Genomic DNA, 15,504 nt, shown 5'->3' with positions numbered 1-15,504 from the left:
CCCCCAGTCAGACGGGGGTTTAAGCCCTGTGTACTACGTGATCCCCTGCTTCACCCAAAGAGATAAGCCTATCTTTGTATTTGAAAGAATTGGCTGGACAATCCTTGTGATGTGTCTGCAATTTAACCAATATTCATCTGATATTCTTCTGAGTGGGCAGCTCGCCTGTCTCGATCAGAGGCAGCCTTATCGTATTTGCCAGCAAATATATAGGTACAGAGATAATAATTCATCCATATCACATTTACGAGGAGTGCACTTTTTGGATATGGGAACATGTACTTCTACGTTTTGACAGGTCTGAGATGCCTAAGGCGCATATATTTGAAAATATATCTGGACAATATATGTCTGGATAGTAACATTGATTAGAGAGGCTGAACTTTCAATACAGTTTCTGTTTTTTTTTTTCGTTGACTCGCCTAAGAATTTAGGAATGATGTCATGCTCCAAGAAACATATTTGGCATAATGTTTTGTCGCTGTGGAAACCTTCACATAACGTGATACATATACAGTACGTAAAAACGGAAGAAGGGATAGATGGGGGTCGATTTGACCGCCAACAATAACAGCTGGTACCTCACTTAAAACAAAAAAATCTTTTCTTTGGAGTCCTAATATGGAACCGTAGTTTGTGGAAATAGTCATGGGTAATTAAAAAATAATAATAATAATAAATTGTGCGCCTAATTCCATAAGGCAACATTTTCTTAAAATATTTTTATATGGAGGCGTGGTGTAAATTGCATGCGCTGTTTAAAAACAAAAAAAAAACACTAGTAGTTATGATCCTATAATTACATGCGTTGATATTTTAATATAGATTACGTTCATTCAAAAATATGTCAGTATTTGATTGTTCTGTATTAAATTTCAGAATAATATGACCCCTTATCCTTTCTGGGACACAGTGTGTTGTTTTCAGGCTGTGGAAAACTGAGGGCAAACGAGTTCAGCGGCAGCCCTGCCTCCATAACTGATCGATATAAACGCATGTGGTGAATAGCGACAGTGCAAAGTCACTGGTATCCCCCCAACCATTTCAGTAACCTATATCGACATTGCGGGCAAGTAGACAGGAAGCACAAAAGGATACGTACACGAGAGGGATTCCACCGACGATGAATGATCCCAATAAAGCATTCACCCAGAAAGATTAATCAGTATCATACGTATGAAATCGAAAACGCCATCCACTCGTATATTTAACGCTCTCTTGAGGGCTGTTCTATAACCAAAACATATATTTTTTAAAAAAACACTGCTGTCTTCATTGGGGTTTTTGTATTATACATTATTAAGTGAAACAAGAACACTGATGTGATTTAGACAATGCAATAACACAATAACACAAGAGCAAAATCCGGGTACTTATCCTCGAATGTTGACGAGCACAGTGGAAGTTCTTGCATCGCATGTTGTGAAATCATGAAAATCTTAAGTTTATCTAGTACAACTACTCGAAAACAAAATCACTACCTATTCGTAATTACACAAAAAAAATCAATGACATTGATTGCAAACGTATATATTCAACGAAACAGCACGTTTCCATCCAAGGTTTGCTTTCTTAAGAAAAAGTAGAACAATCGTCTTTATATAGAGATGAAATCTCTTTTTTGTTGTTGTTGTTAATTAATACGAAATGATACGGAGCTGTAGATTTCAATTTCCCTCTGGTTGGAGCGGCAGGCTACTGCGCATGTGCGCCAGCGGCTCCGACAGACGTCCCCATAGAGACGGGCTTTCTGCATGCTAGCATGATAAGAAGCCCGTCTGCTCCGGAGCCGCGGACTTTACATGCGATTCCTATTATTTTTAAAATAAAATCCTAAAAAAAAGGAAGGAGCCCTACGGCCGAAAGCGGCTGCTTTGGAGCTGTACCTGTACACGTATAAGCTGAATTTTTAAATTGGCTACAGAAATCGCCCCAGCCGCCCTCCTCCCACTGCGGTTGTCATGTAGCCATAGGCCGCGCTGGATCGGACCGGACCGGATCGTGCTGTCGGGGACGACACCTTTTGATTTCGATGAGAAATTATAGCCGTGACATCCTGTAGTTTTATGTATTTTTCTTTGGTCTTTTCCGTATCTTTTCAAAGCGGATTCCTCGCGGTACTGAAGGTATGCCTTGTTTTAAATCAGTAGACATTCTGTGTGTGTTTTTTTAACCCGCTGACCGGCCATTTACGGCTCATCGTCATTTCGGCTCGGACTTCATTCATATCTACCCGCTTGTCCTCGCTTGGTTGTCGTTAGCTGACCGGTCACCCGTTGTAAGATGGATGCGGTGTTTATTCGCCGTTTTCAAAGTATCCTCGGCCATGGCTTTGGCCGCAGGGACAGGGGGTGTTAGAAGCTGCCCGCAGAGCCCGTCCCCCCCGCACACACACACACACACACACCGGCCGCCGTCCTTAGACCGCACCTTCGGTAAATGTCCCCCCGTAATAGCTGAGAATCCGCCGCTTTGGCTGCTTAGCGCATTGGCGTCCGCGAGCCTGTTTGCTGCCCTTAAACGGCTGGCGGAGCGTGCGGTGTCTTAGCCGGCCGGCTAGGCGGCGGGGGGCCGGTAATATGGGAAATTACCGTGTTTATTATAAGAAGCCCCGACCCGGCTTCATTAATCCGAAGCGAGGCACCTGGACGGTCCGTCTGTGGCGGTGACAAACGGCCGCCGGAGCAGTGTGTGTCAGGCGGACCCCTATTGTTGTGCGGCGGGTACCCCCCATAGCGGCGCTTCGCTCTCATTCTTACAAGAAATTCACGCCATTTATTAGGCTGAAACCGCACGTTTTGTGTGGTATCGAGCGTGTGTGGTGTTATTGGATAAACGTAGGCGAATATGTTTATTACTCAAAAAACCTGTCAGCGCCCCCATGTCAAGATTGCTGTATTTTATTGAATGAGTGTCCCGGCGAAGCAGGCACGGCTCCGAGGCGACGACGGGGCCTTGGCGTGTGTTAACGCGGCGCCCTGCCCGTCCCTGCAGGATGGACGTGGACGCGTGTGCTGGCGGGGACGGCACCCGCAGAAAGACGGACTCGCGGGCCGAGGGAGCTGTGGAGGTTGTGCCTCTGGAGCTGTATGACTCAGCCCGGGCTAAAATAGACGCCGATCTACGGTGGCTCTTCGCCAAAGCCTACGGTATAGGTACGTGAGCCGCCCTTTCCTTCTGCACCTGCTCCCTGCTAAGACAATCAGACATAGTGCTGGAGGTTTCTGCCTCCCAACACATCTTGCTTTTTCTTCCTCTAGCATTTAATGCAGCAAATTATAATAATTCATATTAATAAGTTCACTGGGATCGAAGAGAATCCCAAATTGCATCTGCTCATTTACATTTAGGCGTTTACGATGTGCTTCTGTCCCATATAAGAACATATATTGTAAAGGATATCCCAGTATAACGTTCTTCGATATATAGCTTATAAAGCAGGATATGTATTTGATTTCTGCTACTGTTGAACATATTAGTATTTTTTGCTGTTCTTGCCTTTTGTCCATAAAGAATGTCGCTGTAAGGTTGCAGTCACTCTGAAATATTAAATGCCAAGATATAGTCGTACTGAATGCGGAGGAGTTACTGCTGGAGACATGCAAGCAAGCTAGCAATGTACTTTGCAATAAAATTTTCTTTAATGACGTTCATATCTATTTTAAGAGCTGTTCTGAAGTGTGTTCCAGTAGTGATTGTTATGGAAAGACGCTGCTTAATAACTAAATGTGATTAATGTTGTCTTGGCCAGCAATAATTCAATTAGTAATAATGTTTGGCCTTGCGTGACACGTTCGGTTCCTTCCTGGCATCCAGTCTTCTAATATAATGTTTTGTTTATAACTTTGCATACGTGGAAGGGTGTTGTATTAGTAAGAACGCTGAAGGACAGGTTAGTTTTTATGGGCTTAATGTTTGAAATTGGAGATAGATGAGATTTGTCCCTCAGTAGCTAGACTATTGTCCTCTCATTGTGACAAATTTCAAATCATATTGGCTGCAGTGTATTTTTTTAAGAATGAAAGAATTATGCTTTGATTAGACGAAAGAGAAAAATCTTACTTTTGTGTTTAGAAATTAAGATTTTGTGATGATTATTTATTAATTTCCAAAAAATGTAAGCACTCATCATTGTACCTACAGTCGCATGGTTGGCAGCAGAAGGGGAGATGAAACTGAGCAGGGAAGGGTGTGTATGCATCCAGTATTACAGACTGGCAGTCAGCATCTAGTGCAGCTCCATTGAGAACTGATAGCTTTGGCACCAGACAATGTTGGGCCTGAAAATCCAAACACATTACACTGGCTTTCCTCAGCAAATGCACTGTGGTAGTATTGTGCAAAGCTTTGTGTGGAATGCCCAATGGCTTATTGTAGCCTGATGAGCATGAATATTGCTGATGTCATAGTTAATGGATCTAGGTATGAGATTTTGTCAGTAAAAGGGTTAACTACAGAGACAGTACAATATGAATAACTTGATTCTTTGTTCAGCTGAATCTTTTCATCCTGCCATAATTCTATGCCTTATTTATTACTTTGTGAATTCTCTGCATTGTCCTGACATAACTGATCTAATTGCTCTGACATACTAGTGTTAAGAGTTAATGAGATTAGTGTGTTGGTACATTTTAAAAGCCCTATTGCATTGAAAGAATGGACTTTAGATACTGGGCATTCTCACCTTCATCTTTGTTAATGTTAGGCTTGATTAGTGAAGTTGTTCACTGCAAACTAATTTTTTTTTTTGTGATTGCCAGAGCTGTTTCTGTTGCACTGCATCTGAAGTTGAATGTTCTGGTATTTCAGGCATGGTATGTAGTTAATTCCAGTACTGTGAGGCCAGAGCACCACACAACATTCAACCAGAGTACATTTTTATGTTTTTGGTTATAGCTGTGCAAGGCCACTTTTAAGATTTGGGTGGCAGTAATTCATCTTGTTGATGTAACAGGAGCCAAAACAGCAGGGATTTAATTGTTATGAATACTCCATTTTTAATTTGCTTCATTTACAATGGCTAAGCTTGGTACCTTTTATTCACGCCCATAAAGTGTAATTTTGCTTTAGAGATGTTTGCTAGTCCCTGTATTTCTTCCTGTGCAGCATGCTGGCCTGTACAAAAACGTGCCTTCAGTAAGCCAGTTGGTTTTTAGTCTGTCCTCCTATGTGTATGAATGATGCTTATCCCAACCCTTCTTTTCTGGTCACCATGGCATTTAGCACATACATTTGCGAGGGCTAGTGGTATTTAGGCAGATGAAGCTCAGAGTCATGCAGCCATGTTAGCAGTCAGCACGGTTGTACACCTTCAGCTTGACGTTTCTTTTTATGGTAATAGAGGATAATGTAATCAGGGGTGGACATAACTGGTACACAAGTACGCATTCACATTTGAAAATGATACGTGCGACAATCGATTGTGGTAACAGTGTAAATGTGTACTACTTTTATGTGCATTTGCGCTGATATGAAAACAAAATATGATGCATTTTAATCTTTATATGCTAACTCTAATTCATTTGCAGTATACAGGTTAAAATGCAAGGTATTTTCTTGTCATAGCAGCGCAAATGCACATAAAATAAGTATGCATTTGTGCTTTTACAAACAATCGATTGTCGCACACATTGTTGTTAAAGGTGAATGCGTTATGTCCATCCCTGATTATGATGTCATCTTTACTATATACAGCATTGGGTAATGCCACAATGGATACACAGAAAATCTTAGTTTCTAATTTTGTATCTTATTTCCTTTTTTGTTTTTGATTTTGTAATGAATTGTCTGACTTGTAATAAAACGCATTGAATTTAATGGATCAATACTAATCTATATGAAACATGACTTTCAGTGTCTTTATAATGCATATGAGCTGTATCATCAGATCTGTAGCATTAATAGCAGTGGTCACTAACGTGTTGACCATTGGCCAACGAGTAGTCTGCAGAGAGCCAACGAGTAGTCTGCAGAGAGCCAACGAGTAGTCTGCAGAGAGCCAACGAGTAGTCTGCACAGAGCCAATGAGTAGTGTGCACGACACTTATTACAATAGACAAGTGTATAAATTTGTTTTTTTCCATATATACACCCCCTGTCAGCAACTTTTTCCATCACCACCCCTTTGTAAAAGTAGCTCTCACTGTAGATAAGGTTGGAGTCCTATGATTTATTGTCTATTGTACCATCTTAATCCAGGTTGTGTGTGTGTACTGTCGTTCATGAATACAGAACTGATTAATCATATTGCATCTTTTGGAGACTGTCAGGTTTTCTAGAATTCTTTAAAATGAACCAATTTCCTGAGGTTTTGCAAGGGAGACCCTTAAATGCAGAAAAAATACTTTGTGTTGGGCTAAGGCTATTTATTTTTTATTTATTGTTGCAGTTGGATAGGATGAGTGCAGTCTAAACTAGTAGTGCAATGATATGGAAATTTTGACCGTGGCCAAAATATGGCAATTTTGACTAATATTGCTGTTATTGGTCTCCCTCTGAGCTACTTGCTGGGTGTTTTATGGGATGGGTCCTTAATTTCTTCAGATTGAAAGTGGCAACACTACCTCTGAGTGGCAAATGAGCTGACAAAATTCCTCGTCCTCCACTACAGAAAACGACTGCTTGCCCAATGCAATCACCTCCATTATTTTAGTAGCTAATCTTTAACTCTGCTGCTGCTTGCTTTTAATATTGATAAAATTTACATATTGGCTAGCAATATCTTGATTTTTAACGAATATCAGCCAATAACAATAAATCATATATCTTTTAGTCTGAATCCCTGTGCTTGAATGTAAACATGAATGTTGGCCTAAGACAATTCCAAGATTCTCTTAAACCCTCAGTAATCAAAAATATAGTTCTGTGATTAAAATGACATTTCATAACTGTTTATACAAAGGTATATTGTGTATTTTAGCAATGACTTGAAAAGGGTATAGTGCCACCTTTCCGCTTTCAGGCATCTCTTGGTCTTTAAATCAAAGCTAGATAAGATTTTAACAACTCTGAGCTATTAGTTAAGTTCTCCCCAAGCGAGCTCGATGGGCCGAATGGCCTCCTCTCGTTTGTACAGTATAGTTCTTATGTTATGTTCTTTCTCCCACTAGTTTTGCGACATTTCAGCACAAGTTTAATTTGCAGCTCTTGCTGTTCTCGCTTTCTGTTCACTTTACATAAGAAGTGACAGTGTTGCTGCTGTGCTCATTCATGACGGTGTAACTATACACTATGGAATGAGGGATTCCTGGGCAGCTTTGGCACAAGGCTGGGGTATGCTCTAAATGGGATGCCAGACCATTGCCGAACATTCGCATTATACACTACGGGCAGTTGAGCGGCACCAGGAGGCTTACCTTCATGTCTTTGGACTGTGGGAGGAAACTAGAGTACCCACAAGACACCTGTGTGATACACAAATAAGATGCAACCCCCATCTCCTTGCAGAGGTGGGATTTAAACCCTACACCTTGTAGGTGAGAGCCAACGATGTTACTCACTGAGCCATAATGCCACCATAAAGGTTAAAAAAATACACCAAACTAAAATTTGTGAGAAATAAATCCAAAATTAGTGGCCTGAAACTGAAGAAGTCCCTTGGTGGTTGGCAGTGATAGTGTTGCTTAGTCCAAATAGTCATTGATATCAGAAAACGATGGGGTGATGGTTAAATGGATTTCCTGGTAGTCATGTGGCAGACTGAACTAAGGCTATTTATACAGTGAGGTTTAGGTTTTAACAGTATTTATGCAGGCAGGTTCCTGAATCATTCAGTGAAACTACGTGCTACTTGACTGTTTTGCTAGGTAATTGTGTGTTTAGCTGTTTTTATCAGAACCAGGAAGTAGAACAGGGGTGCCCAACTCCAGTCCTGGAGGGCCAGAGCCCTGCACAGTTTTGGGTTTCCCCTCATTTAACACACCTGATTTAACTCCTTGTGCTAATCACCACACAGCTCTTGAGCTGAATCATTTATGGTGGAACAGGGAAAGAACTAAGCTACACAGGGCTCCGGCCCTCCAGGACTGGAGTTGGGCACCCCTGAAGTAGATCATCCAAAAACTGATAAATATGAGGCTGGCAAGGTTTTTTTCTGTGCTCCTGGTGAATTGTTTAGGCAATAATAATGGAAACAATGTAATTTAATTTAGTTAGAACACTAATGTTAGAAAGCTGTGATGAGAGGGGAAAATCATTTTAAATCAAGGAGATGTGTTAATGTTGTAGGGTTAACTTTTAACGAACGAATATTTGGACTTATTACAAAGCTCAGTGTTTCAGGCTGTTGGAGTAGCACTGGTTCTGGGTAATGGCTCATTGAGAGGGAAATGTGTAAATGTCGTGTCTTAGTATCTGGACGCTGTGCTGTTTCTAATGTCTTGACTTTATATAATACAGGTATCCATCAGCTTGCGTCTGCATTTGGGGCAATTGCATTTGGATGCAAGTCAATTTGGGCATATCTCGGTAATTCTAGAGGAAAGGCAAGACATTAAGTGCAATACTGTAACACACACCCAGTACTCTGCAGCAAATAATGTAAACGTAAAAATAGAACACTATAATAGAATGAGTGCCGTTAAATTTCATGGAAAAATAATGCATGAATTGCTGCACAAAATCGAAAGATTCGGGCAGTCACAAACAATGGGAACTGAGAAAGACAGCATCTGAAGCTGCTGAGAAATTTTGTTGTACAATATATTTACTTTTGTGTAAGGAAATGGCACAGTACAGGTACTATATCTGTATCGTCTGCTTATTGTAGCTGTCCATATACATTACTGCATGCATACTGTATTACAGGTTAGACATGGACAGTGGGGTCATTATACGGCTGGCAGTGCTGCCCGTTCTCCTGCGCTGGTTACACTAAGCAATACACCTACTAATGTCCTACTACATCCGCTTTCAGGCATCTCTTGGTCAGTGTATATAATTTACTACGGACCTCGGATGTAAATGCGATCGGTCGGGACTCAATAGGATACCTGTAGATGCAGAGAGGTTGTAGATGTGGTTCTTGTGTGTTAGTGGCATATGTGGCTGTTGTCATGGACAAGAGGAGTTTGCCTTGGAATGTATTGACTGAGTCCTGGCTCAGATACAGTGCTTCAGCAGCTATTTCTGAAGCATCCACCAGTGGAAAAATTGAGTTTTTTTTGTAATGTCTGTGGATTAAAATACAGCTCTGCCATTATATGTTTTTATAATTGGTTTTGCAGGACAGTGCAGCATCTAAATTGGGGAAAACAACCCAACTGTGTTGCAGAAAATAGAGATCTATATATTCTTTGTATTTATGAGCCTGAATTCCACATCTTGTTTGGAACCATTGCATTTAGCAGCTCTCTTGTTGATTTGAATAATGCTGATTTGTAGTTTTATCATAGGCTTGTACTTCACATAGACTGCCCGAAAGGTTAAGGCCTGCAGCACGGCTTTGTGGAGCTCCCTTTGTAGGCGGCGGTGGGTGGAGCGGTGCTGCTCATTAAGCACGCACCTTCAGCAGAGGGTGTGGTTATGGCAGAGGAGCATCGGTCTTATGTGCACCAGATGACCTATTTCTTGCCATATGCAGGCGCCTAGATTATGCATATTTAATAGAGAACAACTGTCATTGAAATGCTGCTGCTGTGTTCCTTTGTCTGAGGTTAGATTTCCTGTATGTGTGGTGGGGTCCTTTGAATGAATGGCAGGGGTTGGACTGCTGTGCTCACTGTAGGTCAACTTGGCTGTTCTCTCTGACTCCCAGAAGTGTTTATCCATACTAGGGAAGGAAATAACCTGTGTTTTTTTTTGAAATTGCTGTTTTTAAACACTAAAGCTGCGTGGCAGACAGTCAAGACTCACATCAGGTATTGGGTGTTGACCTTGAGATTGGAGACAGAGCTATACCTATGCTTATTTTCAGAATGGTATATGTTCTTGCCCTTTATGGCATTTATTTGCCATAGACTTTTGTCCAAAGTGACATACAAATGAGTATCTCCTGATCGTTCCACATGCAGCTTGTCTGAAAGTTTTGGAGCTCAGCCATCAATTTTTTTTGGTGAGTCTGCATAAAGAGACTCATAACTCACTTACAGCTGATGTGTCAGTAGTCAGCTGCCGCCCCCCCCCCCCCCATCCCACTCAGACTTCACTGACTCATCCGTACACAGTGGTGTGAGTTCTGTCACCATTACTTTCATTTCAGAAGCTAAATCATTAATAAATAGAATTATACCCCTTTACACCCTCCAGTGATCCCTGTGGCTTTTCAGAAACAGGGTTCACAGTATCATTGCTCTTGGGCATATTGAGTCGCCTCAAAACACATTAGTGCAGTTGTGCAACTCAAAAATGTACAATCTTATACGGCAAATGTGTAATAGCCGTAGTTTTAGTGGATATCATCTGTTTTTAAACAAATGGCTGTGGAAGGAAAGTGTATATATATTCATTTGGTCATTGTTTCATTAATTTAGCTTTATGTACCTCCTGGTATTCAGCTGTGTCATGGATAAAACCCACTTATTTACCATTTACCGATTAAAACTGGACCTATCGATACTATCCAGCCTAGGCAGATTATTCAGACATGTACAGTATTACTGACATCAATGGCAAACAGACATCAAAGATTCAGACTGTGGTTGTTTGACCTTACTTATCTCAAAACACCCTGTTTTTATTTTAACAATATATGTAAATGACATGACTGCTTCAAGTAACATTTGTTGTAAAAGTTGAGCTCTTTAAAGAGAACAAATGCAGTGTTTTGCTATTGAAACACTTTGGACCCCCCGCCCCCCAACAAAAAATCAATAAGAACTGGATTCCATGAGCAGAACTGGAATCAGATTTGGAATTTATCAAACGTAAACAATACTCAGCCCTGTTGTTACGTGTGTGAGGGAGGCAGAGTGTGATAAGAGTGGAAAGCTGATGGTATGATGACGACATCCTGTGCAGAATTATCCCCAACCTGTGTGAGGCTGTCACTTACCTGAGTCCAGTCCATAAGGAATCTTGCTTTTGCTTGGCCCTTTGGTAACAATGAAACGAACTATGGAATTATATGTTTAAGAAAAAGAAAAAAAAAAAGTACCGTTTAATGATGCTTTTCTCTGAAACCACTACTTCACTCTGTGACATTCCTTTTAAAATAAAACTTGTAAATTGTATGTTACCAAAGCATTTATCAGTATTACAGTTAAGATGGAAAAAATATATCAAAGGTTTGCGTTGCATGTTGATTTAATTAAAATTTTGTGCCCGTGCTCCTAGCATATTCAGTGAGGAGCACTAGTGTCACTAGTGGAAAAAGTTAGTCTGGAGTCCTGAATTACTGTAATGCTGAAATTGATTTAGCCAATGAAAATAGTGGAAGTAACTTTGGTTAGAGTGTGTTATGCAGGAGTTTTGGTTACAGTATTATATGCGGGAGTTTGTGTGAATGCTTAGGAGGAAAAAATGTTAAAGGCTGGCTGTCAGGAAAACCAGAAAATTATAAAATGTATTGATGATCCCTCTTTTTACATTAAAATTCTCCTAAAATTATTTAAAAGCCTCTCTTGTGAAGCATGGCTCTGTATTCTGGTAAGTGACCTGAGGAGACAATGGATTAAGAAGGGCTATCCTTCCATGGCAGACTGCAGTGTTCTGAGCTTCTCTCTAGTAATCTCTCCCCCCTCATGTGTAATCTGTTTCATTTACCTGCCAGTGCTGGGTTAGGGTCACTCTGGCGTAGCATGTTAATAACAGATGGCTCAAATGACTTTAGCTTCAGTTTATTGTATGTTTTGAATTGAATGCATATAAAAGGTACTCGCATTGAAATTGTCATCATTAGGTGCCGTCAAGTAGGCTACTGGAAACCATAGGTCATGGATGACATTCCTCCCAAACTATGTCTTCCCCTTGTGTCTTTTGGCTTCTAAAAGCTGTTCGTCCTTAATGGCTGTCCCCTCCTTTTTTACTGTTCAGCTTTTCCAAGCAATGTTTTTTTCCTATGCGTCGAGTCTTTTTCTTCTTTCAGTATTTCATAATATGCTTAAATTAAGACACTTTCAGTTTGGCCATTTGTGCCTAATGTAGAGAGGTACGATATATCCATTAACATATTGGTATTGGCTAATTTATTTGTTAAATTTTAAGATACTGGCATCGGTCTGATGTGTCAGTGTTGGTTAGTACTACCAGCCAATATGAAAATGTTTCATATTTTCAAAATTTTCATTCAGTGTTAGCATCACTAGAGCTAAAGACATAATTACTAAAATAACGGAGAAGATTAAATTGAAAGATCAGCCATCTTCCATAGTAACTCATTCACCACTTAAGACGTCTCAAAGTAGCTTTCTTCATAGTTCTTGGTTCAGAGTTCCTGGACCGTCTTGACCAGGATTTTATTGTAGTTCCTGGCCCCTCTTTTATTATTAAATCTGACCAGCACATTGATTTTTCTTTTCCACAGAATAAAAAAAAACATGAAGTAACGTTTTTCCATTAATAAGTGCTGGCAACCGGCACCGGCGATATTTGACAGAAGTATGTTGGTTATTGGTCAAATTTCAGTAATGCATTTAATGGAATTGAGACACGCAATAATTTCATATGCTAACTTTTCACTCCACTACTTTTATCTGTTGTCCAAGTTGGTGCCGGTGCTTTTGGTCAGCCAATCAGCATAGTCACTATGAGCCCCACCCTGTGTTTCTTGGTCTACCTACTCTGGAGCAGGATCTTTAAAAAACAAAAACTGTTCAGGAATTTCATGTACAGGTAAGGTATGGGGATGGGAAGCATCCATGTCTAATTCCTCTGCCATTTAGAATCTGTTTCCCTGTATTTCACTCTAGGTTTTTTTTTTTTTTTTTTGGTCAGTGTAGAGGTACAACCATTTTTCTGAGAACATTCCATAGTTTGGCATTAGGCTTTGTGTTATCTGTACATGTATGTTCTCTTCCTGCTGTTACTTGATTTATTTATTTCTCCTCCCTTCAGTTATCCATGATGCCTCAGCTAAATTTTCACCCTTTTGCGTATTTAGCTGGTACATTGGGTAACTCTTTATATGAACAGCTATAATCTGTGTTGAATGATTTGCATTATCTTACTAATGTTAGTCTTTTAATGTAATATGAAGGAAATAGTATGATAGTTTGCATGCTTTATGAAGTAGTAAGCATATAACAGATAGCATTGTCAGATTTTATAGAATTTAGCCCTAAATTTCAATGTGCTTCTGTGGTATTGCATAAATGACATTTTGTCATTTTTAATGAATCAGTGATCACTGTTGACATTTGTGAGTCTAACTTCCTATGCTTGGCTGGCATTAAAATTACTGTCTAGTGGGGATGTGATGGTACCTGTATTTCTCCTATACCGTTCGGTATATTTTCGGTTCAATATGCATATTGAGATGAATATATTCATTGTAGTGGGTGGAACCTAAATTCACTAGTAGATGTTCAACATGGTAATCATTCTGCTAATTGTGGCTGTAGGTTGGTTATGGCTTGTACTGGAGAGCTCAGAGACCCTCTCGTTGCTTAAATCTGTAGTTTGGGAACATTATGGCTTCCCAATAAATGACACCAGCACTGGACAGAGTAGTTAAGACCAAGACTGTAGGCTGCATCATACTGAACTCTGATATATTGCTGGAAACACTTTCAATATTCCAACTCATTTGAGACGACACCATCTGAATGTGTGTATGGAAACAACCTCAGCGAGTTCGTCTTCCTGATGCCATTTAAGGCGCTTTTGCCAGGAAATTCAGATCGGTCTGTAAACGGAATTATGGTTATATTGCTGTTTATCATTACAGATACAGAATTTATTTCATTATGATTGATATAATATACCTGTATTTAGTTTACATCTATAGTTTTGCAATGTGAAAGTGATTGCTTTATTCAGACATGTCGATAGATACACTGCCTTTGGTTTACAGCTGTTCCTAATTGGGTTTGTTTGCGGTTTTGATTTTTTCAAAACAGTCTGTTTTCCATGCTGTACCAAAATGGCACGGAACTGTGACCCCAAAACTGAGGTTTATACTAAAGTTAACAAATGTTGTGAGCTCTTACACCCCCGCTGTGTAATGTGGCTGAGGTGTCTGCTTTTCTCCGGCATTCAGCGGCTTAGCTGCTCTGTGACACACAAAAGGGAAGGTGAGCTGGTATTGGGATTAGACTCCAAACGAGAAGGGACATGCAGATGTACACTCAACAGGGTATTTAAGGACATATTTGGTTTTGTTACCAGTGTTTGATTTTTAGCTCTTAGTAGAAATTATAAAAAAAAATGAAATCTATATCATTGATTTGTAGAATGTTGTGGGGGGTTTTTTGCCATGAGGTTGATGCCATTGCAATTTCATTGTGCTTGCATTGAATTTCATACAAAAGATTCTTCAACACATTCACTAGTTTGTACCAGCCCTGCATGATGTGTGATGCTAATACCAAATCACGTTTTACGCACATGCAGTTGTCACCTTGCAAGAACTGCAATGATCAATTGATTTGAGACCATCAATGTGATGGTATAACATTTTTATTCATAGAAAGCAAATATTAGCAGGCCGTGCAATTTTAATGATTGATTCTTTTCTTTAGTGTATGTTAAAAAAAATCAGTGTTTACTACAGTTGTTTTGCACGAGCTCTGTGTTCACTCTCCAAGCCAATAATTATAACAACTTGTCCCCTTGCTGTCTGACTCACTCATTGACAGTGTAGCGCATTTGTCAGAAATTTTCACAAAACTGAGTGAGGAGGAGAAACACAAACAAGAACTGGTCACCAAATGACATTAGCCTTCAGTTAATCCAATATTTTTTGGATTCCATAGGGGCGATATTGAGCAAAAATGTTTTTTTTTTTTCTTGTACTGCTTTGAATGCACAACTCATGGCAACACCAACTTATATGACAGACTCTCGATAGATAAATTATATTTGAATATAGTTTGAAAGTTAAAATTTTAGACTACTTTGTGATTTTTGTAAAACAAATATCAGAATTTGTCACAAAATTTTCAAATATTGCGATGTGAATTCCCCCCATTTTCATTAAGCCCTAGTTTGTACTATAAGGTGCCTGAGTTTTTGGTTCTCTAGAGAAGCATTAACAGGGATGACCCCCCCCCCCACCACCGTGTAGCTAGTCAGAGTTGCTTAGAGCTGGGTGCCCAGGGCATTCACATGCTACAGTTCATTGATTTCAAATATGGAAACAAATGTTGCTCGGTGCACAATAATTAATATGCAATTTTTAACTGCCTGTTATAGTATTTATGAAGAAAAACAATATGCATACCTTTAATTCCTTTGAACTGATGTAGAGTTCTGAATGAAAATGATACTAGTTGTTTACTGGTGAAATCAACAGTGACTTCATTTTCCCTTGGCATACTGGGGAAAGTTTGGAGAAGTGCTCAAACCAGTCCTTGTCTTTTATATGTCCTTTTCTCCTTCTAGCAGAGCTTTTAATTGATTGTGACTCAT

General features: G+C 39.9%; 1 protein-coding gene across 3 annotated transcripts in view; it reads left to right on the top strand.

Annotated features, from left to right (window-relative positions):
- The first annotated feature begins 1,703 nt into the window (after positions 1-1,703).
- The window catches only part of LOC111841851 (calmodulin-regulated spectrin-associated protein 1-B), a 46,618-nt gene continuing 32,817 nt past the window's right edge, over positions 1,704-15,504 (top strand). For 2 of the 3 annotated variants that reach the window (XM_023807942.2, XM_023807941.2), the window contains exons 1-2: positions 1,705-2,126; positions 2,995-3,155. In XM_023807942.2, coding sequence (XP_023663710.1) covers positions 2,996-3,155 — 160 coding nt within the window. In that variant the 5' untranslated portion in view covers positions 1,705-2,126; position 2,995. Of the gene's footprint in view, positions 2,127-2,994; positions 3,156-15,504 lie in introns of all 3 variants that reach the window. The other variant, XM_023807943.2, reaches the window with a different exon arrangement.

Source organism: Paramormyrops kingsleyae, chromosome 7, assembly GCF_048594095.1.
Source record: "Paramormyrops kingsleyae isolate MSU_618 chromosome 7, PKINGS_0.4, whole genome shotgun sequence".
In the NCBI taxonomy this organism is placed as follows: Eukaryota; Metazoa; Chordata; class Actinopteri; order Osteoglossiformes; family Mormyridae; genus Paramormyrops; species Paramormyrops kingsleyae.
This window is presented reverse-complemented; position numbering and strand designations above follow the sequence as displayed.